The 27,804-nt window shown below is 42.9% G+C and overlaps 1 protein-coding gene across 2 annotated transcripts; it reads right to left on the bottom strand.

Moving 5' to 3' along the window:
* Nucleotides 1-6,572: 6,572 nt before the first annotated feature.
* SLC35E3 (solute carrier family 35 member E3) lies at nucleotides 6,573-26,512 on the bottom strand. 2 transcript variants are annotated; one of them, XM_004053540.5, is made up of 5 exons: nucleotides 25,767-26,512; nucleotides 24,500-24,610; nucleotides 20,358-20,516; nucleotides 13,348-13,430; nucleotides 6,573-7,921 (listed from the first exon to the last, which is right to left on the bottom strand). In XM_004053540.5, exons 1-5 carry the CDS (start codon nucleotides 26,166-26,168, stop codon nucleotides 7,735-7,737), a joined length of 942 nt encoding a protein of 313 aa, XP_004053588.1. In that variant the 5' UTR covers nucleotides 26,169-26,512; the 3' UTR covers nucleotides 6,573-7,734. The 2 variants fall into 2 exon arrangements, with proteins under 2 accessions (XP_004053588.1, XP_055212993.1); XM_055357018.2 differs by lacking the exon at nucleotides 6,573-7,921 and adding an exon at nucleotides 11,809-12,545 and having other exon boundaries at nucleotides 25,767-26,460.
* Nucleotides 26,513-27,804: the final 1,292 nt, after the last annotated feature.

Genomic DNA, 27,804 nt, shown 5'->3' with positions numbered 1-27,804 from the left:
AGTAGTTACGAGACATTTTTAGTTAAATGGAAAAATGTGAATTACTATAGTTTGAGTGATATGCTGCTTTCCAAATTAAAAGCAGCATAACAAAAACATTCCCCAAATACTCATAAATAATTCATTGAATTGGCAATAATTCACCTCCTAATGACTTCATATGAAGTATAAAGTAACTTGGATACATCAGAAGAAATCCTATCTTCTAATATAAGAAAGTAATATGATTACATTAAATGCGTCTCGTATAAGTTATAAAAATGGTATCTATGAGTAAAGAAATGCTTGTGAACAAAAAAATTGATCTTATAAAGGTCAAACAGGCCGGGCGTGGTGGCTCACACCTGTAATCCCAGCACTTTGGGAGGCTGAGGCGGGCGGATTACCTGAGGTCAGGAGTTCAAGACCAGCCTGGCCAACATGGTGATACCCTGTCTCTAGAAAAATACAAAAAATTAGCCGGGCATGATGGTGGGTGCCTGTAATCTCAGCTACTCGGGAGGCAGAGGCGGGAGAATCGCTTGAACCCGGGAGGCGGAGGTTGCAGTGAACTGAGATTGAGCCACAGCAACCAAGCCTGGGAGACAGAGGAAACTTGTCTCAAAAAATAAAAAATTAAAATTAAAATTAAAAAAAAAGGTCAAACAAACCAAACCGTTCTGATTAATTTATTCAATCTGCTTTTATTATAAGCAAATGAGAAATTATAATTTTAATCTGAAAAAGCAGAATCAGGGGATTTTGGAGCTGGACAGTCCCCTGGAAATTATTTGGATCAAAGCCCTCATTTTATAGGTGAAGAAACTGAGAAGTAAGATTCGAGCAACTTGCCCAAAGGCTTTACCAAAGGCTATACCAGTGAATGGCAGAGTCTGGACTGGAAGTCCCAGTGCTGCCGTCCAGGTGAGACCTGTTCCACTGCATGCTACTAGCTCCCGGGCTAAGACCGGACTTTTGCTTGGCAGGTTTCTTTCTTTTGAAACTATTAATTATTGTATTTTTTGTAGAGACATTTTGCCATGATGCCCAGGCTGGTCTTGAACTCCTGAGCTCAAGAGATCCACCCACCTTGGCCTCTCAAAAGTGTTGGGATTACAGGCATAAGCCACAGTGCCCGGCCCATTTTCCTCCCGCCTCTTTGTTCCTTCTCTGTTGCTTTTGCAGCATTATGTTCTGTCATCGTATACCAGAGTTCCTCAACTTCAGTTATAGTCTGTTCTTGCTTTATGCTATCTTCTTCAGCAAGCTCATCTTGGTCTGTTTTCCTCCTTATCAGGCATACCCCAGAAACTCCTGTTTTATCTCCACCTCAACTAAACATTTTCCTGAGTTCTGGGCCTCTATAAACTGATTATTTGATTAACATTTTTTTTTTTTTTTTTCTGAGATAGAGTCTCTCTCTGTCACCCAGGCTGGAGTGCGGTGGTGCAATCTCAGATCACTGCAGCTTCTGCCTCCCAGATTCAAGCGATTCTCCTGCCTCAGCCTCCTAAGTAGCTGGGATTATAGGCATGCACCACCACACACAGCTAATTTTTGTATTTTTAGTAGAGACGGGGTTTCACCATGTTGGTCAGGCTGGTCTCGAACTCCTGATCTGAAGCGATCTGACTGCCTCAGCTTCCCAAAGTGCTGGGATTACAAGCCTGAGCCACCATGCCTGGCCAACATCTTTAATTGGATATCTCAGTATCAAGAAGGCCCATAATCTTCCTCTGCCTCATCCCTCTCCTCAGTCCTCTTCTTGTGTTTCCCAGTTCAGAGAATGGCACCATTCTCTATCAAGCTGCGCAAATCAGACGTGTGATGTTTTGTTGTTGTTGAGACAGGGACTCACTCTGTCACCCAGGCTAGAGTGCAGTGGCGTGATCATGGCACACTGAAGCCTCAAACTCCTGGACTCAGGAGATCCTCCCGCCTCAGCCTCCTGAGTAGCTGGGACCACAGGCCCACACCACCATGCCCAGCTAATTTTGTATTCTTTGTAGAGATGGGGTTTCATCATGTTGCCCAGGCTGGTCTCGAACTCCTGGACTCAAGCAATCCACCCACCTCGGCCTCCCAAAGTGCTGGGATTACAGGCATGAGCCACTGCGCCCAGCTGAAGTGTGATCCTTAACTTCACCCCTTCTCATGCCCTCCATTTCCAATCCATCTCCTGTCCAGTTGACTCCAGCTACTCAATTATTTCCACTTATCTCATTCCACTACCTTTGAAGCTACCACCATCTCTAACTACAGTCATCTCCCAACTAACCGGTCTCCTGGCATCTCTCTGGTTCTCCTCCACTAATTTCAAAACAAAGAAATTTACTGTGACAGTGCTCACAACACTCCCCCTTGCTCTTACTAAAGATGCTTACCATAGCCTCCAGGTATTGTATGGCCTGAGGTCTATCTACCTTTCCAGGTGCAGGACACACGATGTCTCCCCACTCCCAAATTTAGTCTCCAGACTCCATCCTTTTTACAGTTCTTTAAAAGCATCACAATTCCTCCAACCACTGGGCATTTGTATGTGCTATTCCCTCTTTCCAGAATGCAATACCCTCCCTCTGCCTAGCTAGCTAACTTCTATGTATCTATGACTGCAGCTCAAACTTTCCTCATGGACTCCCTCCACAAGTGCCAAGCCTGGGCCAGATTCTTTTGTTATGTGCTCACAGAACGATGTTCCCTTTAGCATTCATTGAGTTTGCTGTTTAATTATTCTTGTCTTGTTTTTGTTTAATTAGTCCTATCTCTAATACTAGACAAAGGTTCCTTAAGATCATAGGAAATATAGGACTGTCTCTACATAAAAACTGTTTTATATCCATAATGCCTAGGACGGTACCTGGCACACAGTATATGCTCAATAAATTTTTGTTGAATGAATGCAATTATCATTATATTCCTGATATTAGCAGGTATAATCCAGTTTAAGTTTGGGAACAGAAAGACAAAACGGACCACATCTAATAAATCTGGTCTCCTTTCTTTTATTATTTATTTATTTATTTTTGAGACAGTTTTGCTCTTGTTGCCCAGGCTGCAGTGCAATGGCATGATCTTGGCTCACTGAAACCTCCGCCTCCCGATTTCAAGAGATTCTCCAGCCTCAGCCTCCCAAGTAGCTGGGATTACAGGCATCCACCACCATGCCCAGCTAATTTTTTTGTATTTTTAGTAGAGATGGGGTTTCACCATGTTGGCCAGGCTGGTCTCGAACTCCTGACCTCAGGTGATCCGCCCGCCTCAGCCTCCCAAAGTGTTGGGATTACAGGCGTGAGCCACCGTGCCCGGCCAAGGTCTCCTTTCTTTTAATCAAACTCTCACCTTTGGCCATTCTGCAGTCATTCACCCGACAGTATTTACTGACGGAGTGAATACAGAGTGCTTGATTAATGTTGCTGCTTTGTTATTATTATTATTATTGAGACGGAGTCTTGCTCTGTTGCCCAGGCTGGAGTGCAGTGGCGTGATCTCGGCTCACTGCAACCTCCGCCTCCCGGGTTCAAGCCATTCTCCTGCCTCAGCCTCCCAAGTAGCTGGGACTACAGGCATGCAACACCACACCTGGCTAATTTTTGTATTTTTAGTAGAGACAAGGTTTCACCATATTGGCCAGGCTGGTCTTGAACTCCTGACCTCAGGTGATCTGCCCACCTCAGCCTCCCAAAGTGCTGGGATTACAGGCGTGAGCCACGATACCCAACCTAATGTTTCTGCTTTGAAATACAATTTTAAAAAGTCATTAATAGGTTGAAAACAGCAAGATTTTAAGAGTATTTTAAAAAGTGAAACAGAAGAACGCTTACTTCATTTCACAGAGATAGATTTCTCCTTTATGTTATTTTTAAAAGGAGATGGAATTTTGTTTCATTCATTTCTGCTTATTTTGACAGGCCAAATATGAACAGCTGAACACGTCAGCGTTACCATGCATATGTTACACAGATGCCATCCTTCTTCCATCGGCTCTCATATGCAATACAGAAGTAAAAAGAGGTTCTCTTTATTTTTAAAAGGTAAAAATTGAAATTCAGTCACTTAACACAGAATAAACAATAATTACAATTACACTGGTAACAAAGGACAGCACGTTTTCTTTGAAAGCACTGTATCTGGTTTGTCTCCGTGCTTGGTCCTAGTATCTGGCATATTTTCCCCGGGAGTTTTCTTTTCAGTGGGATGATTATCTTCAGGGCAAAAAAGTTTATCAGACTCAAGTTTTAGCAGTACTTATTTTATTCATTTATATACATGTAACCCCATCCTGTCTTACTCCAATCTTCTTACTACCTTCCTACTGACACATATATTATATAACACCCTCCCCAAGTTCTATTTACGGTTAAAAATTTCTTTTTTTTTTTTCTTTTTTTGAGACGGAGTTTCACTCTTGTCACCCAGGCTGGTGTGCAATGGCACAGTCTCGGCTCACTGCAACCTCCGACTCCCTGGTTCAAGTGATTCTCCTGTCCCAGCCTCCCGAGTAGCTGGAATTACAGGCGCCCGCCACCATGCCGAGCTAATTTTTGTATTTTCAGTAGAGACAGTGTTTCGCCATGTTGGCCAGGCTGGTCTCAAACTCCTGATCTCAGGTGATCCACCCGCCTTGGCCTCTCAAAGTGCTGGGATTATAGGCGTAAGCCACTGCGCCCAGCCTACAGTTACGAATTTCTAAATGGCACAAATGAACTCAGCTGTTCTCAGCGCAGACGTCAAATCCTCACTGTGCTGAAACATTTTCCTCAGCTTTTGGGAAATAATTACAATTTAAACATACACAGAGAATGTTTCTTAGACAAACATAATACTCGAGGCTTATCTGGTAAAAACTAATTGCTCTGTCCTTCTTAGCACAAAAAATATATATCTTTGTAAAATGAGCAGAACCAAAGAATATTTAAAACAAAGCAGGAAGCCACACGTACTAATTACACAAGAGACTGACTGACAAACTGGAATTCTCCAAAACAGATTTTCAGCGAGGCTTCTCATTTCAGAGTCCAGGAAAAAAAAATCCTAAAAACCCCAAAGGTATATTATGTGTGTGTATATATATTTTTATTGTGTTAAAAAACACAAAACATAAAATTTACTGTCTTACCAAAAGGTATATTTTGTGGCTCTTCCCTTTTTTTTTTTTTTTTTTCCAAGACAGAGTCCAGTCTGTCGCCCAGGCTGAAGTGCAGTGGCACAATCTCGGCTCACTGCAACCTGCATCTTCTGGACTCAAGCAGTCCTCCCACCTCAGCCTCCTGAGTAGATGGAGCTACAGGCACGTGCCACTAGGCCCAGCTAATTTTTGTATTTTTTGCAGACAGGGTTTTGCCACATTGCCCGGGCTGGTCTTTGTTCTCCTAAGAGTTGTTTTCTCCATGAAAGTTGATAAATAACATTTAGAAAATGAATTATTTATTACAAGAGTAATGATATGTCTCAATTTATTATATGAAATTATCAACTGCTTTTAATATTCAGATGTCAAGAAGATGAAAAGCAGAAATACATTTTGCAAACATGTAGCACTCCATAAATGGAAATCATGTATTTCCTCTAATATCCCAATTTTTCTGCCTAGTATCTATATGGCTATTTTGTCCCAACTTGCTGTACAAGAATTTTCCCCAGCCACCTTAGAAAGGTTAGATGTAGTTCACTCCAAGTTTGCAGTTCACTCCAAGTGTTTCAGTACCACAGAAAGCTCCATGGAAGCCTCAAATGTACGGGCTAGGCAATAGAAGCAGGGAGGTAGGATTAAGAAATTACTGGCCAGGTGTGGTGGCTCAGGCCTCTAATCCCAGCACTTCGAGAGGCTGAGGCAGACAGATGGCTTGAGCTCAAGAGTTTGAGATCAGCCTGAGCAACATGGCAAAACTCTGTCTCTACAAAAAATATAAAAATCAGCCAGGTATGTTGGTGTGCACCTGTAGTCCCAGCTACTGGGGAGGTTGAGGCAGGAGGATTGCTTGAGCCCAGGAGGCTGAGGCTGCAGTGAGCCATGATTGTGCCACTGCATTCCAGCCTGGTCGACTGTAAGACAAAAAATAAAAAAATAAAAAATTTACCAATATAAAATGCTCAAACAGCTAACAAACATGTTCAATTCCGTTTATAGTCTTTTCTTTGAGCCATTTAAACATAGGGCTATTTTTTTTTTTTTTTTGAGATGGAGTTTCACTCTTGTTGCCCAGGCTGGAGAGCAATGGCATGATCTCGGCTCACCGCAACCTCTGCCTCCTGGGTTCAAGCGATTCTCCTGCCTCAGTCTCCTGAGCAGCTGGGATTACAGGCATGTGCCACCATGCCTGGCTAATTTTGTATTTTTAGTAGAGACGGGCTTTCTCCATGTTGGTCAGACTGGTCTTGAACTCCCAACCTCAGGTGATCTGCCCGCCTCAACCTTCCAAAGTGCTGGGATTACAGGTGTGAGCCACCGAGATTGGCTGCCGTTTTGTTTTTTAACTCCATATAGTTTCTATAGTTCACTGAAAACTCAAAGAGATGACCTATAAATGTATGAATAATGTATGATTTCTTACATCAATTTTCTACTAGAAAAAAATCATACTTTTAGAATTGGATTTTGTCTTACAGTCATCTTTATTATACTTTATAAATGAGATTTCATTTATATAAATCAGGAAGCTAAACTAAAATAGAAACACTAGATTTAAATTCTGATTTGAATACTCTGATCAAAATAACAAATCTCACACTGGGAAACCATCTATCAGCAAGCAGAGAGCTACTGTGTGTCCTTCCTTAGAAGAGTATGAACACTGAGAACCCACAGCATATTTGCAGTACAGTAACAGCAATTCCTTTGTCATTATCACAGAACTTTAATTTTCATGTACTTTGCTGGGACCAACCAAACCATCCCATATATATATAACCATATATATATATATATCCCACATATATATGGGATGGTATATATATACACATGTATATGTATGTGTGTATATATGTGTATATATATGTATACACACACACACACACATATATATATACACACACACACATAGATATATATGGAGAGAGAGAGAGAGACAGTGTCTTGCTCTGTTGCCCAGGCTGGAGTGCAGTGGTGCGATCTTGGCTCATTGCAACCTCCGCCTCCCAGGCTCAAGCAATTCTCATGTCTCAGCCTCCCAAGTAGCTGGGATTACAGGTGTGCACCACCACACCAGGCTAACCATCCCATACATTTTATACAATCATTTTTAAAAAGAAGCATGAACCATTTTTGTTTTAGAGAATTAAGTTTTTTTAAAAAAGAGACTCTTAAAAAAAAGTCATTATATGAATAAAATCTGCTTTGTGTTAATTCCGACAAATCATTCCATCATTGAGTCAGTTACCAATTTTTTTTTTTTGAAATGGAGTTTCGCTCTTGTTGCCCAGGCTGGAGTGCAATGGTACGATCTCGGCTCACTGCAACCTCCGCCTCCTGGGTTCAAGTGATTCTCCCGCCTCAGCCTCCCGAGTAGCTGGGATTACAGGCATGCGCCACCACGCCTGGCTAATTTTGTATTATTAGTTGAGACAGGGTTTCTCCATGTTGGTCAGGCTGATCTCGAACTCCTGACCTCAGGTGATCCGCTGGCCTTGGCCTCCCAAAGTGCGGGGATTACAGGCGAGCCACCGCGCCCGGCCCAATTTTTTTTTTTTAATAACTTGCACACTTAACAATATTGTTTATCTTCTTGGGACAACATTCTTTTCTCCACAAAAACCCAATTAAGGACGTTGTGCCAGTTTACTCCTACTTCCTTCCTGTTCACTGAGCTTAAAGTGGGTATAGGCGAGAATGCCAAATAATGTACATAAAATGCCAAGGGCCTGATTAATGGACAGTGGATCCTTAAATAAAACGTATCCTCCAAATAAAGTAATGCAGAACTTGAAGTGTCCGAACATGTTATAGCTGAGGTTTTTGGATAAGGATAAAAAGGAATAACAAGATAGATGTTAATATTTACACACACACTCGCACTGCATAAAACAACCCAAAAGCAGCCCATCCCATGTAAAGAACAATGGGACCAGGCGCGGTGGATCATGCCTGTAATCCCAGCACTTTGGGAAGCGGAGGTGGTGGATCACTTGAGGCTGGGAATTTGAGACCAGCCTGGCCATCATGGTGAAACCCTGTCTCTACAAAAAATACAAAAATTAGCTGGGCGTGGTGGCACATGCCTTCAATCCCAGCTACTCGGGAGCCTGAGGCACGAGAATCACTTAAACCCAGGAGGTGGAGGTTGCAGTGAGCCAAGAATGCACAACTGCACTCTAGTCCAGGCGACAGAACAAGACTGTCTAAAAAAAGAGAATAATGGGAACTTCTTAGTTTCTTCAGGTAGGTTTTAGCGATTGATTCATCAGAGACACAAGACTGCCTCAACCATTCCTACTGACCTCCAAAAAAGAAAAGGGATACAATATAAAAGGAAAGACATTCAAACAAGGTCCAGGGAAGGTACTTTGTACAGCAATTTATAATTATGTTTTACAGTGGTGTTTCCTTGGGAAATGAAGTGAGATATGTAAGGTACCAAAGAGCTAACTTGAGTTAAGGAGGGAAAAGTGGGAGAGGGAGAGGGAGTAATACTGAGCACCAACTATACACCAAACATCATGCTGGGCGATTTACATGAAATCATCGAAGTTAGGCATCACGTTTACCTTCACTGCAGGCTCACTCTTCCTATTTACGGTTGTAGAGGCTCAGAGATTTTAAGCAACATGCCCCAGATTACAGAGCTATTAAGTAGCAGAGTTGGAGTCCAAACATGAATGGGTCTATTTAACTTGAAAGCCCATGTTCTAATCCAAAATACTGCCAGTAACATGCCACTGGATTAAGATTTTTCCAAATCGTTGTTCATTTAAAAAGCAAACTAAATACACACACACACACCATTTAAAAATCACTTGTGGCCAGGCATGGTGGCTCACGCCTCTAATCCTAATCCCAGCACTTTGGGAGGCCAAGGGGCGTGGATCACCTGAGGTCAGGAGTTCGAGACCCGCTTGACCAAAACCCCGTCTCTACTAATAATACAAAATTAGCCGGGCGTGGTGGTGCATGCCTGTAATACCAGCTACTTGGGAGGCTGAGGCAGGAGAATTGCTTGAACCCGGGAGGCGGAGGTTGCAGGGAGCCGAGATCACACCATTGCACTCCAGCCTGGGCAACAAGAGCGAAACTCCATCACACAGACACACACACACACTTACTTATATTTAAATATAATTATTTTTTCTATATAAATGAGTACTTTCTTGTTCTTCAGATGTATGATGTTTGCCTATGTGCTTTTCCTAATTACAACACTAGAAACAGCCACCACTCTGTGCCTCAGTTTCCTCACTATATAAAAGGGGAACAAAATAATACCTCCCAGGGTTATTGTAAGGATTAAATAAGTTAATATACACAAAGCTTCTAGCATATAGTAAGCACCATATGTGCTAGCTATAATAACATTACCAACAGCAGTACTTATGTATCATAAACACCTGTTTGGTGCTTGACACATTCTCTCAAATACAACCACCCAACATCATAGATCGTACTTCCTCCACTTCATACATTTCATAAGTGATCAGAGTGAGACCCTGAGAGTTCCCACACTAGTCAGGCCCACAGAGAGTGGCAGAGCTCGGTGTTCACAACTGGACCTGTCTGACCTCCAAGCCCACCTAAGCAGCCTGGAGGTTCCCGCTGGGCAGCAGCAGTGCCTCAGGAGAGTACGGGCTGTGTCACCAGGTGCATGTGGTGGCTTGATCCCATGAAGGTGACTTCCTGAGACACAGAGGATCTTCCCAAGGTTGCTGGCAATAGTCATAATGTTTTATTTTCAATTATGAGCTATCTTCATGTGCACTGGCTCTAACACTTTAAATTTCTTTACTCCTCAGCTTCTAAGTATATTTATACTAGAAGGAAGTCAAATTTAAAGAAACTATTTATGAATCCTTTTGTAAAAGCAACAACAAAAGAGCAGTCTACATGTGGTATTTCCAGTTCTGCACTTTACTCCAGGTAGGCTGTCACCCCAACCCTCAGAATGTTCTGGTCAAACCCAGTACCCTCCACCTCACTCAGTCCCTCAGTGGTGACCAGTCTCCTTGAACTTGGCCTGCCAGCGGCATCTGACATAGACACCGACCCCGCCTCCTCCTCCTTACTCTGGTTCTGTGCCAGTCTCCTCCTTCCTTCCACCTCTGACTGCTCCTTCTCATCCTCCACCTAGTTTCTCATCTCTCTGAATTCCAAATACTGGACTCAAACCCAACACTCAGTCTTTGGAGTTATTTTCTTCTACTTGTCTGCTTGGTAATCTCAACTAGTCTCATCACTTTAAACCACAGCTTCATACTGCTCACTCCCTGTGATGCCTCCTGCTGAGACGTCACCTTTGAACCCTCAGACTTGTTTATCCAAAACTGAGCACCTGGCTGGGCGCGGTGGCTCACACCTGTAATCCCAGCACTTTGGAAGGCTGAGGTGGGAAGAATGCTTGAGCCCAACAATTTGAGGTTGCAGTGAACCATGATCGCGCCACTTCACTCCAGCCTGGGTGACAGAGCAAGACCCTGTCTCAAAAACAAGAACAAAAAAATACTCCCCGAACTGAGCACCTTATCTTCCTCCCCAGCCCCAAACCTCCTTCTGGGTATCCTATCTTAGTTGATGGCAACTCCATTCTACCAGGTGCTCAGGTCAAAAACCATGTAAATCAGCCTTGTTTTCTCTTTCTCCACATCCAACTCGGCAGCAAAACCTGTTGGCTCTTCTTAGAAATATTTCCAGAATCCAATCACTTCTCACTATATCCACTGTTATCATACTGGTAGCCACTATTACTTCTAAATTAGAATATCGTAGCAGTCTCCTGAGTTTCCTGTGCCTCTTTCAGTCCAGTAGTTCTCAACCATGGGTGAGTCTGCTTTGTGGGCAATCTTTGGAGGCATTTTTGGTTGTCACAACTGGGCAAAGGGTATGTATGCTACTGGCATCTGGTGGTAGAGCCCAGGCCTGCTGAAAACATCCTACACTGTACTAAACAGGCCTGCACTAAGAACCGTCTAGCCCAAAAAGTCAACAGCCCAGAGGTTGAGAAATCCTTCTTAAGTCTATTCTCAACACAGGAGCCCTGAGTGATTCTATGATTTATTTTATTTTAAAAAACTTTTTGTAGAGACAGGGTCTTACTATGTTGCCCAGACTGGTCTCGAACTCCTGGGCTCAAGGGATCCTCCTGTCTTGGCCTTCCAAAGTGTTGGAATGACAGGCGTGAGCCATTGCACCCGGCCCACTGAGTGCTTCTATTAGAATGTATGTAAAATCATGTTACTTCTCTGCTCAAAATGCTAATGGCTTCCCATCTTACTCAGTTTAATAGTCCTTATGTAAACGCCCTACTCAATTCAGTTCTGTGTTACTTCTCAGCCTACCACATTCCCTCCTTTGCTCAACCTGCTCTAACCACACAGGCTTCCTTGGTTTTTTTAGGGCCTCGCACCTGCTGTTGCCTCTGCCTGGAATGTTCTTTCCTCCTGATCTGCATGAAGCAACCGCATTTCCTTCAGGTCTTTACTCAAATGTCGTCTTCCCACTGAGGCCTTCCTGACTAGCCCTGCCTAGAACTTCAATGCTGTCTATGACATTTCACATTCTCTTCCCTGCTTTATTTTTACTCCTTGGCAGTTAACACTATCCAACACTGTATATAAATATTTAATTGTTTTCTATTTCTAGTCTTCCTCACCAGAATTCAAGCCTGTGAGAGCAAAGACTTTTGTCTATGTGGTTCATTACTGTATCCCCGGTGCCTGGCACACAGTAGATGTTCAGTATATAAATATTTTTATATCAATGACTGGTTTAGTGGGTATTCAATAAATGCTTATTGAATAAATTAATATTTTAAATCAGAGCACATATTTGGATGCCTTGATTGGGTAGTATGATGTACAAACTTGGGGACTAGACTGCATGGGTTCAAATCTGGACATCCCATTTGTCAGCTGTGTGCCTTAAGTGAGTTGGTTAACCTCTCTGTGCCTCTATTTTTTCTATAAACAAAAATGACAAGACTTTACCTCACAGAGCTGCTGTGAGAATTAAATGGACTAATACATACAAAATGTTTCTAACAGTGTCTGACACAAAATAAATATTTGTTAAGTATTGGTTTTCTAAAAAACTTATCGTTGTTGTTTTTTATTGTTAGTTGGCAAATATCCTACTTGTTTACTTCCTGGGGAAATTCATTTGTTGTATTTGCCTAAGGGTGGGGGCAGAGTGAAATGTGAAGAGAAACAGGATGACAAGCAGAATGGTACAAATGGACAGTTGAATTTGACCTTTAACATACAACTTCATTTCTATTTTTTCTTTTTTTGGTAGAGATAGGGTCTCCCTATGTTGCCCAGGCTGGTCTCGAACTCCTGGGCTCAAGCGATCCTCCTGCCTCGGCCTCCCACAGTGTTGGAATTACAGGCGTGAGCCATGGCACCCGGCCAATGACTTCATTTCTTGACTTGAAATAATATTGAGAAAAACAGGCACACCCATATCCAAATAAGTACAAACACATACTCCATAGCCAGATGCCAGTGGCCTGAAATTATCTTTTGTTATTTGTTAACCATTCCTCTACTTTGTTACTATAAATACCTGAAAATTGTTTGAAAATCCAAACCTCCACCTCACTATTCATTCAAAAAATATTTAATCTCACTGTCTGTAAGAAATGGTACTCTGAGTTAATTTTTGTAAGGGAAAAGGTCACCTATTACATAAGAAAATTCAGAAACATTCATGACACAAAAAGCTAACCCACTTCCTCAGTTCATACTTCTTTTTTTTTTTTTTTTTAAGACAGAGTCTTGCTCTGTTGCCCAGGCTGGAGTACAGTGGCACAATCTCAGCTCACTGTAACCTCCGACTCCCCAGTTCAAGCAATTCTTGTGCCTCAGCCTCCTGAGTAGCTGGGATTACAGGCGTGCACCACCTTACCCAGCTAATTTATATATTTTTTGTAGAGACGGGGTTTCACCATGTTATCCAGGCTGGTCTTGAACTCCTGGCCTTAAGCGATCCACCTGCCTCGGCCTCCTGAAGTGTTGGGATTACAGGTGTGAGCCACCACACTCGCCCCTTCAGTTCATATTTCTTTAAAATCCTTTAGTGGGTAAAGATACAGTAAAAGGCTAAAAATAACTCTCTCTACTCAATTTAGGCCATGCAATAGTTAGTGTGAGATTCAAATAAGGTAATGAATGTAAAAGTTTTGGAAAATATAAAAGACGATGCATTTGTAAGTTATATGAAAAGGATACGTGACAGGTGAAGTGTTCCCAATGATCCAATAAATTGATAAGTTCACCATGAAAGCTATTACTCCAGATAGCAGCACCATAAGCTACAAATAAACCAAAAGAACCATTAATGCAAAGCACTGCAATCATAATCATCAAGCAAAGATACATTTCATTCGGCATTTTAAAAAATTCAAATATCAACCATTAATAAATAAGATTAGAAAGAGAGGGCCGGGCGTGGTGGCTCACGCCTGTAATCCCAGCACTCTGGGAGGCCAAGGCGGGCGGATCACGAGGTCAGGAGATCGAGACCACGGTGAAACCCTGTCTCCACTAAAAATACAAAAAATTTGCTGGGCGCAGTGGCGGGTGCCTGTAGTCCCAGCTACTTGGGAGGCTGAGGCAGGAGAATGGCATGAACCCGGAAGGCGGAGCTTGCAGTGAGCCGACATCACGCCACTGCACTCCAGCCTGGGCGACAGAGTAAGACTCCATCTCAAAAAAAAAAAGGAAGAGAATTTGGTTGGGAGACAGTAAGAATTGCAAGTAAAAAAGCAGAATGAACAGTGTTTAGAAAAAACGCAATTTTTTCCACAAGAATCAACGAAAAATACTGCAATAACATCCTTTCTGTGATTGTGAATGTCCACGTTCATTTTTCTTATTAATCTAAAGAAAAAGTGTACATATGCATTATTATTATTGTACATCAGACAATAAAGAAAAGCAAAAAGAATATAAGGAATTCTTATAATCCCAACCACCCACACATTAACATCTCGGCATACCTCCTTCGAGATCTTTTTCTTTTTTTTTTGAGACGGAGTTTCACTCTGTCACCCAGACTGGAGTGCAGTGGCACGATCTGGGCTCACCGCAACCTCCACCCTCCAGATTCAAATGATTCTCCTTCCTCAGCCTCCTGAGTAGCTGGGACTACAGACGCCTGCCACCGCGCCCGGCTAATTTTTTGTATTTTTAGTAGAGATGGGTTTCACCATCTTGGCCAGGCTGGTTTTGAACTCCTGACCTCATGATCCACCCACCTCGGCCTCCCAAAGTGCTGGGATTACAGGCGTGAGCCACTGCGCCCGGCCGAGATCTTTTTCTATTAAATTGCTCATTTTTATTCTTTTTTTTTTTGAGATGGAGTCTCACTCTGTCACCTAGTCTGGAGTGCAGTGGCGCAATCTTGACTCACTGCAACCTCTGCCTCCCAGGTTCAAGTGATTCTTCTGCCTCAGCCTCCCCAGTAGCTGGGATTACAGACCCATGCCACCACACCCAGCTAATTTTTTTTGTATTTTTTGGTAGAGATGGGGTTTCACCATGTTGGCCAGGCTGGTCTCGAACTCCTGACCTCAGGTGATCTGCACCCCTTGGCCTCCCAAAGTGCTGGGATTACAGGCCTGAGCCACTGCACCTGACCTCATTTTTATTCTTATTTAACTCAATAAGCATTCATTGGATATCTACAAAGTTAGGCCAGGCCTTGTGAGGAACGCAATATGTACAAAGTTCCTGCCCTCAAAGAGCTTAGAAACTACTTGAGGACATAATAAAAATCATGATGATCACAGCTTACACTTACATAACACTTACTATGCACCAATAATTGTTCTGTTTTACATGTATTCACTCATTTAATTTTCACATACATCCACAAAGTAGTTGTAAAAATATTATTCCTTTTTATAGATAACTTGGCTGGGCACAGGGGGACAAATGGGTTGGACCACTATATACACATACAAAGTTCTGTTCAAATCTATCCCATAATTTTATCCAAAAAGTTATAGAATCATTTTGTTTCTGAATTTAGATAAAATGATATTCATGATCTAAACTATTAAGAAGTTTAAGTTCCGAAGAAAACTTAAACTTGATACTTGGCACATCATTAAAAACACAATTACTCTACTTTGTTAGGGTCTTTGTTACGGACTTTGAAGACTATAAAGAAGCTAGTTCCATGTTGAAGAGGAGTGGTAAGAGTGCGCATCCTTGTCTTGTTCCAGTTCTCAGAGGGAATGCTTTCAACTTTTCCCCATTCAGTATTATGTTGGCTGAGGGTCTGTCATAGACGGCTTTTATTAAATTAAGGTATGTCCTTTGTATGCCGATTTTGCCGAGGGTTTTAATCATAAAGCGATGCTGAATTGTGTCAAATGCTCTTTCTGCATCTATTGAGATGATCATGCCATTATTTATTTATTTATTTATTTATTTGGAGTCTCACTCTGTCGCCCAGGCTGGAGTGCAGTGGCACGATCTCGGCTCACTGCAAGCTCCGCCTCGCGGGTTCACGCCATTCTCCCGCCTCAGCGTCCCAAGTAGCTGAGACTACAGGCACCTGCCACCACGCCCAGCTAATTTTGCTTTTGTATTTTTAGTAGAGACGGGGTTTCACCGTGTTAGCCAGGATGGTCTCGGCTAGTCTCGATCTCCTGACTTCGTGATCCGCCCGCCCTGGCCTCCCAAAGTGCTGGGATTACAGGGGTGAGCCACCGCGCCTGGCCGATCATGTGATTTTTGTTTTTAATTCTGTTTACATAGTGTATCACATTTATTGACTTTTGTATGTTAAACCATCCCCACATCCCTGGTATGAAACCCACTTGATCATGGTGGATTATCTTTTTGATACGTCGTTGGATTCAGTTAGCTAGTATTTTGTTAGGGATTTTAGCATCTATGTTCATCAAGGATATTGGTCTTTGGTTTTCTTTTTTGGTTGTGTCCTTTCCTGGTTTTGGTATTAGGGTAATGCTGGCTTCATATGGAAAAAAAAAAAAAGTTAGTTGACACAATGGTCTACTTTGAGTCAAGGATGCCTCCTAGGGACATTAAGGAATGAAGATGACTTTCCTTCACACTAAATGGCCTCAGTCTGCTGTGGTCTTGGTTTCTTTGCCTTTTTTTTTTTTTAATGGCTTTTCTGCTGCTGTCCTCATTTTAAAACCTGTTAGAAGGCTACGAAAAAAATCCTCTCTCCTTGTAGTATAAGGTCTCTAGGCTGCAATGGTTTCAAACCAGATAACCAGGATGGCTAGGACTTTTGCAAAGTGGAAATATTATCTGATAGATGGTCCAATGACCTCCACTTTAGAAAAAAAGTATATATGGTAAAATATATAAATTTGAAACAACTACTGGTCTACTTAGGGGAAGCAGAGCGGAGCACTGGAGAACACAGACTTTGGACCCAGAAGGCATGTATCCAAATTGTGGCTCTGCTTATTAGCTGTGGATTGCGAGCCAGTTACTAACTCTTTATCTCTCGGTTTCCTTATCAGTAAAAATAATAACAATGGTAATATAGTTTGGATGTTTGTTCCCTCCAAATCTCACGTTGAAATTTGATCACCAATGTTGGAAGTGAGGCCTAGTAGAAGGTGTTTGGGTTATGGGGCTGGATCCCTCATGAATGGCTTGGTGCCCTCCCCAGGGTAATGAGTGAGTTCTTGCTCTATTAGTTCTCATGAGAGCTGTTTAAAAGAGACTGGCATTTCCTCCCCTCTCTCTCTTGCTCCCTCTCTCGCCATGTGACATGCCTGCTCCCCCTTCACCTTCCACCATGACTGTAAGCTTCCTGAGGCCCTCACTAGAAGTAGATGCCAGCACTAATGCTTCTTGTACTGTCTGCAGAACCATAAGCCAAAATAAACCTCTTTTCTTTATAAATTACTCAGTCTCAGGTATGCTTTTATAACATCATAAAATGGACTAATACAAATAGTATTAGTATAGCATCAACCTAATAAAGTTATGAAGATTAAATAAGTTAATATTTACATAGTGCTTTGAATAGTGCTGGGAACAGACTAAGGGCTATATAGGTGCTTGATAAATTGATGTGACCAACAAAAAAGATATTCCCACTGACTGTGTTCCAAGAGTTGTGGGAACTCTTGTGGGAAGCAGGAATTCCTGATAAGTAAGGTATTATGGACTGAATGTTTGTGTCCCCCCAAAATTCCTATGTTGAAATCCTCACCCGCAAGGTGATGGTATTGGGAGGTAGGGCCTTTGGGAGGTGACTACGGCATAAGGGTAGAGCCTTCATGAATGGGATTAGTCCCTATGATAAGAAGAGATACAAGAGAGCTTGCTTCTCCTCTTCCTTGTTGTCAGATGAGGATATGGCAAGAAGACTGCCATCTATAAAGCAGGAAAAGAGCCTTCACCAAGAACCCAACCATACTGGCAGCCTGTTCTCAGACTTCCAGACTTCAGAACTGTGAGAAATGAGTATTTGTTGTTTAAGCCACCCAGTCCATTGTAGTTTTGTTATAGCAGCCTGAACTGACTAAGACATAGGAGGATTATACATTCTAACTTAAAATGTCCCCAAAGCATTAGTCCCAGCTGCTTGGGAGGCTGAGGTTGGGGGGATCACTTGAGCTCAGGAGCTTGAGGCCAGCCTGGGCAACATAGCCAGACCCTGTCTCTAAACAAATAAAAGTCCCCAAAATACATATGCCCTTGATTGCCAATTCCACTCCTGGGACTCGTTTCCATAGGAAAAAAGTTATCAGTACATGAGAACACCTGATGTACAAAGATGTTTATCACAATATTGTTCATAGTGGTAAAGAACTGGGAAAAAAGTGAATATGCAGAGGGGCTATTACACAGACACCGGCTGGGCGCAGCGGCTCACGCCTGTAATCCCAGCACTTTGGGAGGCCGAGGTGGGTGGATCACTTGAGGTCAGGAGGTCAAGACCAGCCTGGCCAACATGGTAAAACCCTGTCTCTACCAAAAATACAAAAAAATTAGCCAGGCATGGTGGCGCACACCTGTAATTCCAGCTACTCGGGAGGCTGAGGCACAAGAATCACTTGAACCCAGGAGGTGGAGGTTGCAGTGAACAGAGATCACGCCACTGCACTACAGCCTGGGTGACAAGAGTGAGACTCTGACTCAAAACAAAACAAAACAAAACAAAACAAAAACAACAACAACAACAAAACAGACCCTGGAAAGAATGCTTTGGAGAGATTTTTAGGAGATATTATTAAGTCAGAAAAGCAAGATACAGAAAAGCATATGTAATAGGATTCCACTTTTGTCAAAGAAACAGATGTGGCCGGACACGGTGGCTCATGACTGTAATCCCAGCACTTTGGGAGGCCGAGGTGGGTGGATCACGAGGTCAAGAGATTGAGACCATCCTGGCCAAGATGGTGAAACCCCATCTCTACTGAAAATACAAAAATTAGCTGGGCATGGTGGTGTGCACCTGTAGTCCCAGCTAGGGTCTGAGGCAGGAGAACCACTTGAACCCGGGAGGCGGAGTTTGCAGTGAGCCAAGAATTGCACCACTGCACTCCAGCCTGGGCGACAGAGTGAGACTCCATCTCAAAAAAAAAAAAAAAAAAAAAGAAAAGAAATAGATGTTTAATTGGGGTGTGTGTGTGTGTGTGTGTGTGTGTATGGATATATACGGCATGGAGAAAAATATGGAAGAACAAACACTCAGAAAGTTAACATGACTTCAAGGGGCCCGGATTAGGGGGTAATGGAATGTGGAAGAGTGTGTGGCTAGGAAGGCTGGGGAAAAGGAATCTGCAATAAAAACAGCATCTATGATATCATTCCATATCTAAAATTATACACACATGCATGTGTACCTATGTGTTTATACAAAAGAGATCCATGAAATGATCCTCACCAAAATGGTAAAGGTAATTACCTTAGTGTGATAGGGTTCCAGGGGCCCTTCACTTTCTTTTGTTGTTGTTGTTTTGGTTTGGTTTTTTTTTTGAGACAGGGTCTCACTTGTTGCCCAGGCTGAAATGCAGTGGTGCTATCTTGGCTCACTGCAGCCTCGACCTTCTGGGCTCAAGTGATCCTCCCACCCCAGCCTCCCAAGTAGCTGGGACCGCAGGCATGTGCCACCATGCCTGGCTAATTTTTTGATTTTTTTTTTTTTTCTGAGACAGAGTCTTGCTCTGTGGCCCAGGCTGGAGTGCAGTGGCACAATCTTGGCTCATTGCAACCTCCACCTCCCAGGTTCAAGCAAATCTCATGCCTCAGCTTCCTGAGTAGCTGGGATTACAGGGAGCATGCCATCACACTCAGCTAATTCTTTTTTTTGAGACAGAGGTGTGATCCCAGCTCACTGCACCTCCGCCTCATGGGTTCAAGTGATTTTTGTGCCTCAGCCTCCTTGAGTAGCTGGGATTATAGGTGTGCGCCACCACGCCTGGCTTATTTTTGTATTTTTAGTAGAGACGGGGTTTTGCCATGTTGGCCAGGCTGGTCTTGAACTCTTGACCTCAGGTGATTTGCCTGCCTTGGTCTCCCAAAGTGCTGGGATTACAGGCATGAGCCACCGCACCCAGCCTCAGCTAATTTTTTTGTATTTTTAGTAGAGACTGGGTTTCGCCATGTTGGCCAGGCTGGTCTTCAACTCCTGAGCTCAAGTGATCCACCCGCCTCAGCCTCCCAAAGTCCCGGGATTACAGGCATGAGCCACCACACCCTGCCCATTTTTTAATTTTTTGTAGAGATGAGGTCTTCCTATGTTGCCCAGGCTGGTCTAAAACTCCTGGGCTCAAACGATCTGCCCAGCTCATCCTCCCAAAGTGCTGGGATTACAGGAGTGAGCCACTGTGCCTGGCCCCTTCGCTTTCTTTATATTTTTACGTATGTTCAAAATCGATATAGTGATTATAAAGCTATGTTTTCATTGTAAAAAAATTTAACTTAATCTAAATGTCCAAATTATTTGTGGGCTCTAGCTTGACATGGTCAGAACAGTAACCAGGCATCGGAAGACATTAATTGTAGTTCTGCTTTTGCCACTGAGTAGCTGCCTCACTCTAGGCAAGTCCCTTCACCTTTGTGTGCCTCAATTTCTTCATCTGAAAAAGAATCCTTACCTTACCTCCTTATATGGTGATTATGACGATAAATGTGAGAATGGATCGGACATAGTGCTCCGAAAACTAAAAATTACATTAATAATGGAGGAGTTATTACTATACTGTTTCTTAGATATCAAAACAATTAGAACTTACCAAAGCAGAAACTGACCAGGGACCAAATATTCCTCCTTCTCCAAACACTGGCTCGAAGAAGGGCACAGCAACCAGCAACATGGCAGATGACATCGGAGCCTGGTAGTACAGCAGCTGCATTGAGTTCACTTGTAATTCATGCTGTTTGGCTCCTACCCACTGAAAATTAGGAGATAAAACATGTCTGGCACAAAAGAAATAGTATCACATAATCAAAGATGCGACAACTAGAGTCACAAAGATGGGAATGTGGGGTATAGACTAGGGGAAGATAAAATGTCTAATTATTCTACAAGATTTCAAAGACCAGTAAGCTATATGAATGCCCTTTAAGCACCATGGATGAAAATAGCTCTATAAATTTAATTTCTGATAATCTAGCTTCTTCTCAATTCTTAGAAGGAGGAGAAAAGTCCTGTTTCCTTCTACCTGATCCTAGTAAATAGGGAAAAATAAATGCATAGAAGGGCCTACAAGGATAAAAGATCTTGGGAAAATAAGGGAGAAATAGAAATTCAGGTGATTAGGAATACAGATGCAGTGTTGGACTTCATTTCTTTCTAAAAATGGCAAAATTTTAAAAATGGAAGACCGGGGCCAGGAGCAGTGGCTGACACCTGTAATCCCAGTACTTTGGGAGGCCAAGGCAGGCAGATAAACTGAGGTCAGGAGTTCAAGACCAGCCTGGCCAACATGGTGAAACCCTATCTCTACTAAAAATACAATTAGCTGGGCGTGGTGGTACGCGCCTGTGGTCCCAGCTACTCGGGAGGCTGAGCAGGAGAATCGCTTGAACCAAGGAGTCGGAGGTTGCAGTGAGCTGAGATCGCGCCACTGCACTCCAGCCTCAGTGATAGAGTGAGACCCTGTCTAAAAAAAAAAAAAAACAAAGGAAGACAGAGGTTGGGGGGACACGATGACAATGGGGCATGGGGGGCAGGTTAGAGATGGCTGCCAATGTGTGTGGCTTGAAAAGGTATGTGGTCTCGTCAGTTGCTTTGGAAAACCCAATCAATGGTAGAAGAAATTTTCCTCTCTGGATGACTTTTCTGTGGATACTATTCCTCATCCCCCACCAATACACCTAGATACACTGGATAATCACTAACCCTAAAATACCATACCATTCAGTAGAAACATCTCAAGACCTCAAATCCCATTCGTCCACAAAATACTTCACAAATATAACTGAAAAAGAGGCTTTGAAAAAGACTTAACAGGACTGTTTGGATCAGATCTGGCAAGAACAGCTAGGCTTTTGAATGACTTCTACATACTTCTTGTTCCTGTAGGTCTGGGTATCTTGTTACATAAACTTTTAGTCTATAGCAATCCATCAAGACAAAAATAGAAGAGCAGGGAATTTGAACCATACTCCTGCCAGCTTTAACTAAGAGTCCTCTGTGAATATGAAGGACAAAGAACTGATTCTTCTGCTGCCTGCTCCTTGGGGCACAGCAGCGAGCAAAAACGGATATAGAGGGTGTGTGCTCACCTGCCTTTCCTTTTGCAGCCTCTTCAGGTAGCCGCGTGTCTTCACCACAGGACTGCCTGGAATAGCAGGCGCTCTCAGGCCTCCACTGTCCCTCAATGCAGCACAGCCTGGCTCCTGCCACCACCCCTCTAATGCTCTCCTAAGGGCACTATGATCTCCATGGACATGTCCAGACTCCCTGTGGCCCTTCCTGCGAGCCCCCTTTGCAGAACCTGCAAGTTTTGCTTGGAAGAACTACCCTCTGGTTTGTACTCCTCCCTCACTGCCTCCTGCACTTACAGTTTTTAAGGCAGATGCCTGCCTTCCTCTTTCATCGCCCTGACTGATGTCTTTTACTATTTGCTGAGATCTACTGCTCTTCCCTCATCGCTTGAGCATCCTTAACCTTATATTGGCCAGTCTCCTGGCCATCTCTACTTATATAATCTGCAGGAACTTGTTTAAAATCAACTGGTGCCTTTCTTCTACAAATGGGCTCCTCTTGTGTGTTTCCAATAATTGATGATATAATCTCCCTCAGGGATCAGAGCCTTACTTTCCTCACTCTCACATTCAGTCAGGTTCTCCTATGTTCCCCAAAACGCCCCTGGAGTGCCTTTTAACCTTTCCCTGTCCATTCCCACCGCCCTAGCCCAGGCCCTTCCTGCCTGTCCCGTGAAGTACAGGTAGGTTCCTGACTGCTCTGACTTTTACCCTTCCTTCCCTCTTACCCACCCTTCATTGCCATCAGTTACTTTTCTAAAGACAGGGAAATGATCAAGTCAGTCCCTATCTGAACTCCTCTCCTGGTGCGTGCTCAGTAAAGATATACTTCCTTAGCATGGCTTCATGACCCTGACATCTGGTCTCACCCACTCCTCAGCCTTGTCTTCTCACAATGCACCTACTGCCTAGCCTCACCAAACAAATCAAGTTCTCCAAAAATGTTCCAGACTTTCACACACACTGCAAGGAAAAGACCGGCTGTCCTTCCCTACTGAGCTCATTTCTGTGTGCCCTTCAATTTAAATTGTTAACTTTTCCGTAAAGTCTTACCTCACCGCCCCTCTTTTAGAGCTGCCACTTCCTCCTTGGTGTTCCTCAGAATTTTCCTCCTACCTTGGGGTACATATGCTACTGTGACCAGCTGTCTCCTTGTGTTTCTACACTGCTGGACTGTAGCTGCTTTTCATCTTTGTAAACTCAAGAGTGAACATAATGCAGAAAAGATGTCTGCTGAATGAATGAATGAGTCAACCATCTTTCTACAACTCAAGCTAATAGCTGGTCACTTGTCTTTTAACTCCTTTTAATGTCTCCAGCAGTGTAAGAAAAACAACATAGAAATTATCCCAAGATACTGTGGGCAGATACAACTTTCTTTAAGAGGAATGTTTTGGGAATATACCTATTTTGTCATAGTACCTTTACCATTTACTGATAAGAAACTGTCCATTAATCTACAATCATTCCTTGGTCAATCTCATGTCAAATATCTACCTTAGGGATATAGAATCAAAGGATTCTAATCTATAGCAATTTTGAGACTTGTGTGAACAAAAATGGTCATAGTGACAGAGATGGTGAGTACTCTGAATCAATTACCTATAAGGAGTACAATTGCTTGCTCTGTTTAATAAATTGCCTATACTAGGTAAAAACAAGCGCATTTAACAAGAAAGATGAATAGGAATGTTCACTAGCCTCTTCTTTTATTTAAACTGCTTCTCTGCCACTAGAAAATGTAATTCACTGCAGAATATTTTCAAACACTGTCTCTGACATGATCACTATTAGAATGTTTAAGATGCCAGGGCTCTATTACTGAACTCCTAAAATTTCGAACAAGAATGCCTTAGTTTAATAACCAGTGGATGTTTGTGAAAAAAATAAAATTGGTTACACATTTTGGCTTTGTTCCCCATGCAGGCACACCCAGAATTTCCAGACCAAGGTTTTCAGTATAGAGAGAATACCGTTTCACTGTCCCCTACAGCAAGTTATTTTTTCTCCACTAAATAAGAATCAAAAACCATACTTGTTAGGATTTTATGGTAATGAAGTAAGTGAATCCATGAACATATTTTTAATGAATATCTGCTATAGGCAAGGCACTGCGCTTGCACAAATGGAAAAATATTCATTAATATAAATTACTCTATATTTATTAATATAGAGTATATTATAATAATCTATATTAGACACATTATTAAAAGCCAATAAACAAGTTGTAACAGCAGTATAATTTTTGAGGCAAAAACATCTAAAAATCTGAAATTTTTCATTACTGTTCAGATTTCTGGAAGTATACTCACTCCTTCACAACAATGTTAAAAGTAAAGAGTAAACAGAAAACATAACAAACTTAGGAAGTAAAAAGTCTTACTAGGTATTTTGTAAAGATTTCCCAGAAAATAACTTCACCCCAAGCTGAGACTGTTAAGCATGGATATTATACACTTACAAACAGGTAGGTATTTGGTGAGCATCACACACCCAAGTTTCTCTGTCTCCTTTCTTCTCTTCACCTTGAGTCAGACAACTTATGCAATTACGCTTTCTTCCCAACAGTCTATTGTCTCTATACTGTATTTTCTAAACCTTGGAATACAGCTTCAAAATTTATGAAATCTGCTAAAAAGGCACATAAAGAAAAAAAATTACCAACCACTTGATAAAGGGATGTAACTAAAACACCAAGAGCAGCAAACACCATTCCAAGGAAATTAAACTTCACATCGTAATAAGAATTTAGGATTACACCTAAAGTTATAGGAATCTGTAACGAAAAAGAGGTAAATGTTGTTCAGATTAAATTCAAGAGACAAAAATTTAGTATTCCTTTCACAATGTCTTACAAGGCTAATGATAAACACATAACTGGGAAACAATGAACCTGTATAACTGTTTTCTGTTTTGACTTGGGAAAACTAGTTGTTAATCCTATTTCCTAAACGTGAAATATGACAAATCTATATTGATATTCACATTTAATTCCATTTTAAATTTGTGGTAAATATATTGCACTTTGCAAGAAAATACCACATGAATACAAAGGTGAGTAAATGGATGCCCAAACTAGTGTCTAAACAGCATAAGCATAAATATAAAACAATAAAAGCATAAAGACCTTAAATATAAGGCTGGGCACGGTGGCTCACGACTGTAACCCCAGAGCTTTCGGAGGCCAAGGCGGGCAGATCACCTGAGGTCAGAGTTCGAGACCAACCTGATTAACATGGAGAAACCCCGTCTCTACTAAAAATACAAAATTAGCCGGGCGTGGTGGCGCATGCCTGTAATCCCAGCTACTCGGGAGGCTGAGGCAGGAGAATCGCTTAAACCCGGGAGGCGGAGGTTGCGGTGAGCCGAGATCGTGCCATTGCACTCCAGCCTGGGCAACAAGAGTGAAATTCCGTCTCAAAAAGAAAAAAAAAAAAAAGAAAAAGACCTTAAATATAATAAGTTACTAAGTGCTAAAATTGAGTCCACCTCCTTTTATTTAAAGATGCAGACAGCTCTAAAGTATGGTGCTGCAGACGTTTTGAGACCTACTTTATGCTAAATCTTTTCACGTTTTATCATACACGATTTGATTCCCCTGGGGGAGAAAGGCTGTTTTTGTTTGAGCTTTTGCAGATATTCTGATAACACTGGACTGTACCACCCAATACAGCTTTTTTTCTTATCGATCACAGCATTTAACGATTTCCACCAAATGGGCAGCTACTAAAACTCACACAAGCCCACTCCTCTGGGCTGACAAGATGGCCTTTTCCCCCTCCCCAAAATAAGCCTAAAAGTTTACATGCCCACCGATGACTCATTTGTGGATTTCAAGATGAAGGGAAAGACCAGTGTGCGTTCGAATTTCCCGGGGCCAGTGCAGGAGGTGGGTCGGGAGAGCGGCGCCTTGGGAAGCTGAAGCTACTCACCAGCGTGAGCTGGATTCTGGTGGAGAAGGTTTTCTGGTAGCAGAAGGTCTGGATGGCTATGATCACCGGCGTGGTCATGGCCTTGGCCAGCTGATAGGTGCCTATGGTGTTGTTCTGCAGAGAAAGGTTAGTGAAGACCACAAAGCCGCAGAAGCTGAGGGCCAGGAGGAGGAGCCTGGAGGGCGGCAGACTTTTGGGGGCAAAGATGTCCAGCTTCTGGCAGATATACAAGCCCAGCCAGGTGACCACGAAGTGCACCAGGGTCAGGCTCATGTTAGGGAAGCCGTGGTGCACATAAATCCATTTGTTGAGGAACACAATGCAGATGGACACCAGCAAGTTGAACAGGAGCCCGGCGGCGATTCGCCAGTGGCCCCGCACTCGGTCCACCAGCAATGCCATGATCCCCGCGAAGCTGGGGCCGTCTAGCCTCAGAAGGGGCGCCCGGCCTGTCTCCGGCTGCCCTTCTACTCCACCGCCGCGTCCTCGCAGACGCCGACCTCACCGTCTGACACAGGAGTGGCATGCACACAGATCAACCCCGGGCGAGTAGCACTCTTAACAGAGGACACACGCCCCGCCGCCGCCCTGTAAGCCAGCTAGGACGCGGCAGCACGTCCCACGCCCCGCTCATCTCCGCCCGCAGCCACGTGACTCGGGGCTCCCGTGCTTCCGCCCCCGAGCCGCTGGCTGAACGGCCGCTATCCTGCGCAGGCGCGCTGAGCCTTGGGCGCGCGACGCTTGCGTCTTTGGGTCCTAACCTCTGGGTCCCCGACCCCCTTGGTCACCTAACGCCTACCTGACTGGACCAATCTAGGACCCCTTTCTTGATGTTTGTTTCCTGTGTGTCATTGACCCGATTTGCTAGACAACTTCTCTCTGGCTGTGCAGACACTGTTAGCCAATTTTACGTATTAAATGCTGAGCAAATTTAGCCCTCGCCAGAGAGGGTAAAGAACTTATTGAAAGCATGTTTTTATTTTTTATTTTTGGAAAAAGACATTCAAAATTTACTTTCCAACAGACAGCATCATCGGGTATAACTACAAGGGTTTCTCCTTAGATCATACATTCACAAAGCATTATTAGCTCAACAGTGAGAAAATGTGTTCTCTAAAAATGTCCCCTTGACAATGTAAACAAGTGCTACTGTGTTCACTTACAACTCGAGTAAAAAACAAACGTGCAACCTGGCAAAACTGTATATATATACAGCTGTCTCTAGGGGTGCATACAAATATATATATATGTTTTGGATCAGGTCAGGTGCAATGACTAAGAGATACAACTTTGAGTAACAGTCTTGATCGACAGTAAGGTCCTTCACACAGAAGTCAGGTTCTTCCTTTCTCCTTCCTCCTTAAGTCGATAAAGAAAGATTATATATTGTAGATATTACACGTACAAAAGGAGATTTTTAAAAAAGGAATCACAAAAACATCTTGAATGTCCCGCTGTTCCTGCCAATACATCAATTCTTAGTTTTAAGACAGAGTCTAGGATTAATTCAGCAGTCATAAAATTAAAAAGAGAGACTGTGGTACAAAAAATTTAAAATAAATGAGGAAGTAGGGCATGGTGGCGTGGGCCTGTAGTCCCAGCTATTTGAGAGACTGACGTGGGAGGATTGCTTGAGCCCAGGAGTTGGAAGCCAGGATGGGCAACATAGTGAGACCCCCATCTCTAAATTAAATAAATAAATGAGGTAGGGAAATTAAAACTTTCACACCCAGGACATGCCTGTTCCAACTTTGTAGCCTTCATGCAATGCTCAAGGAAAAAGTCTTCATAATTCCTTGGCATAAGTCACACCAAGAAAAGTTTTTAAAACTTAGTATGTGAACCTGTGATAGGAAACACGCCGTTCCCTGAGTTTCCTCTCTAGAATGAAAACCCAGTTCTTCAAGAGTAGGCACTGAGGAACTAAATTAAGTTGCCTGAAATTTCCCACTCAGGTGCCCACCACTTCTGGTGTTCAGGAAGAGAGGCATTTGGGAATTGTGAGGAGCACATTGGCACTCTTGGGGCTCCAACTGAA

Source organism: Gorilla gorilla, chromosome 10 (assembly GCF_029281585.2).
Source record: "Gorilla gorilla gorilla isolate KB3781 chromosome 10, NHGRI_mGorGor1-v2.1_pri, whole genome shotgun sequence".
Taxonomy (NCBI): Eukaryota; Metazoa; Chordata; class Mammalia; order Primates; family Hominidae; genus Gorilla; species Gorilla gorilla.
The sequence above is the reverse complement of the archived record's forward strand: the minus strand, read 5'-3'. Positions and strand labels throughout refer to the sequence as shown.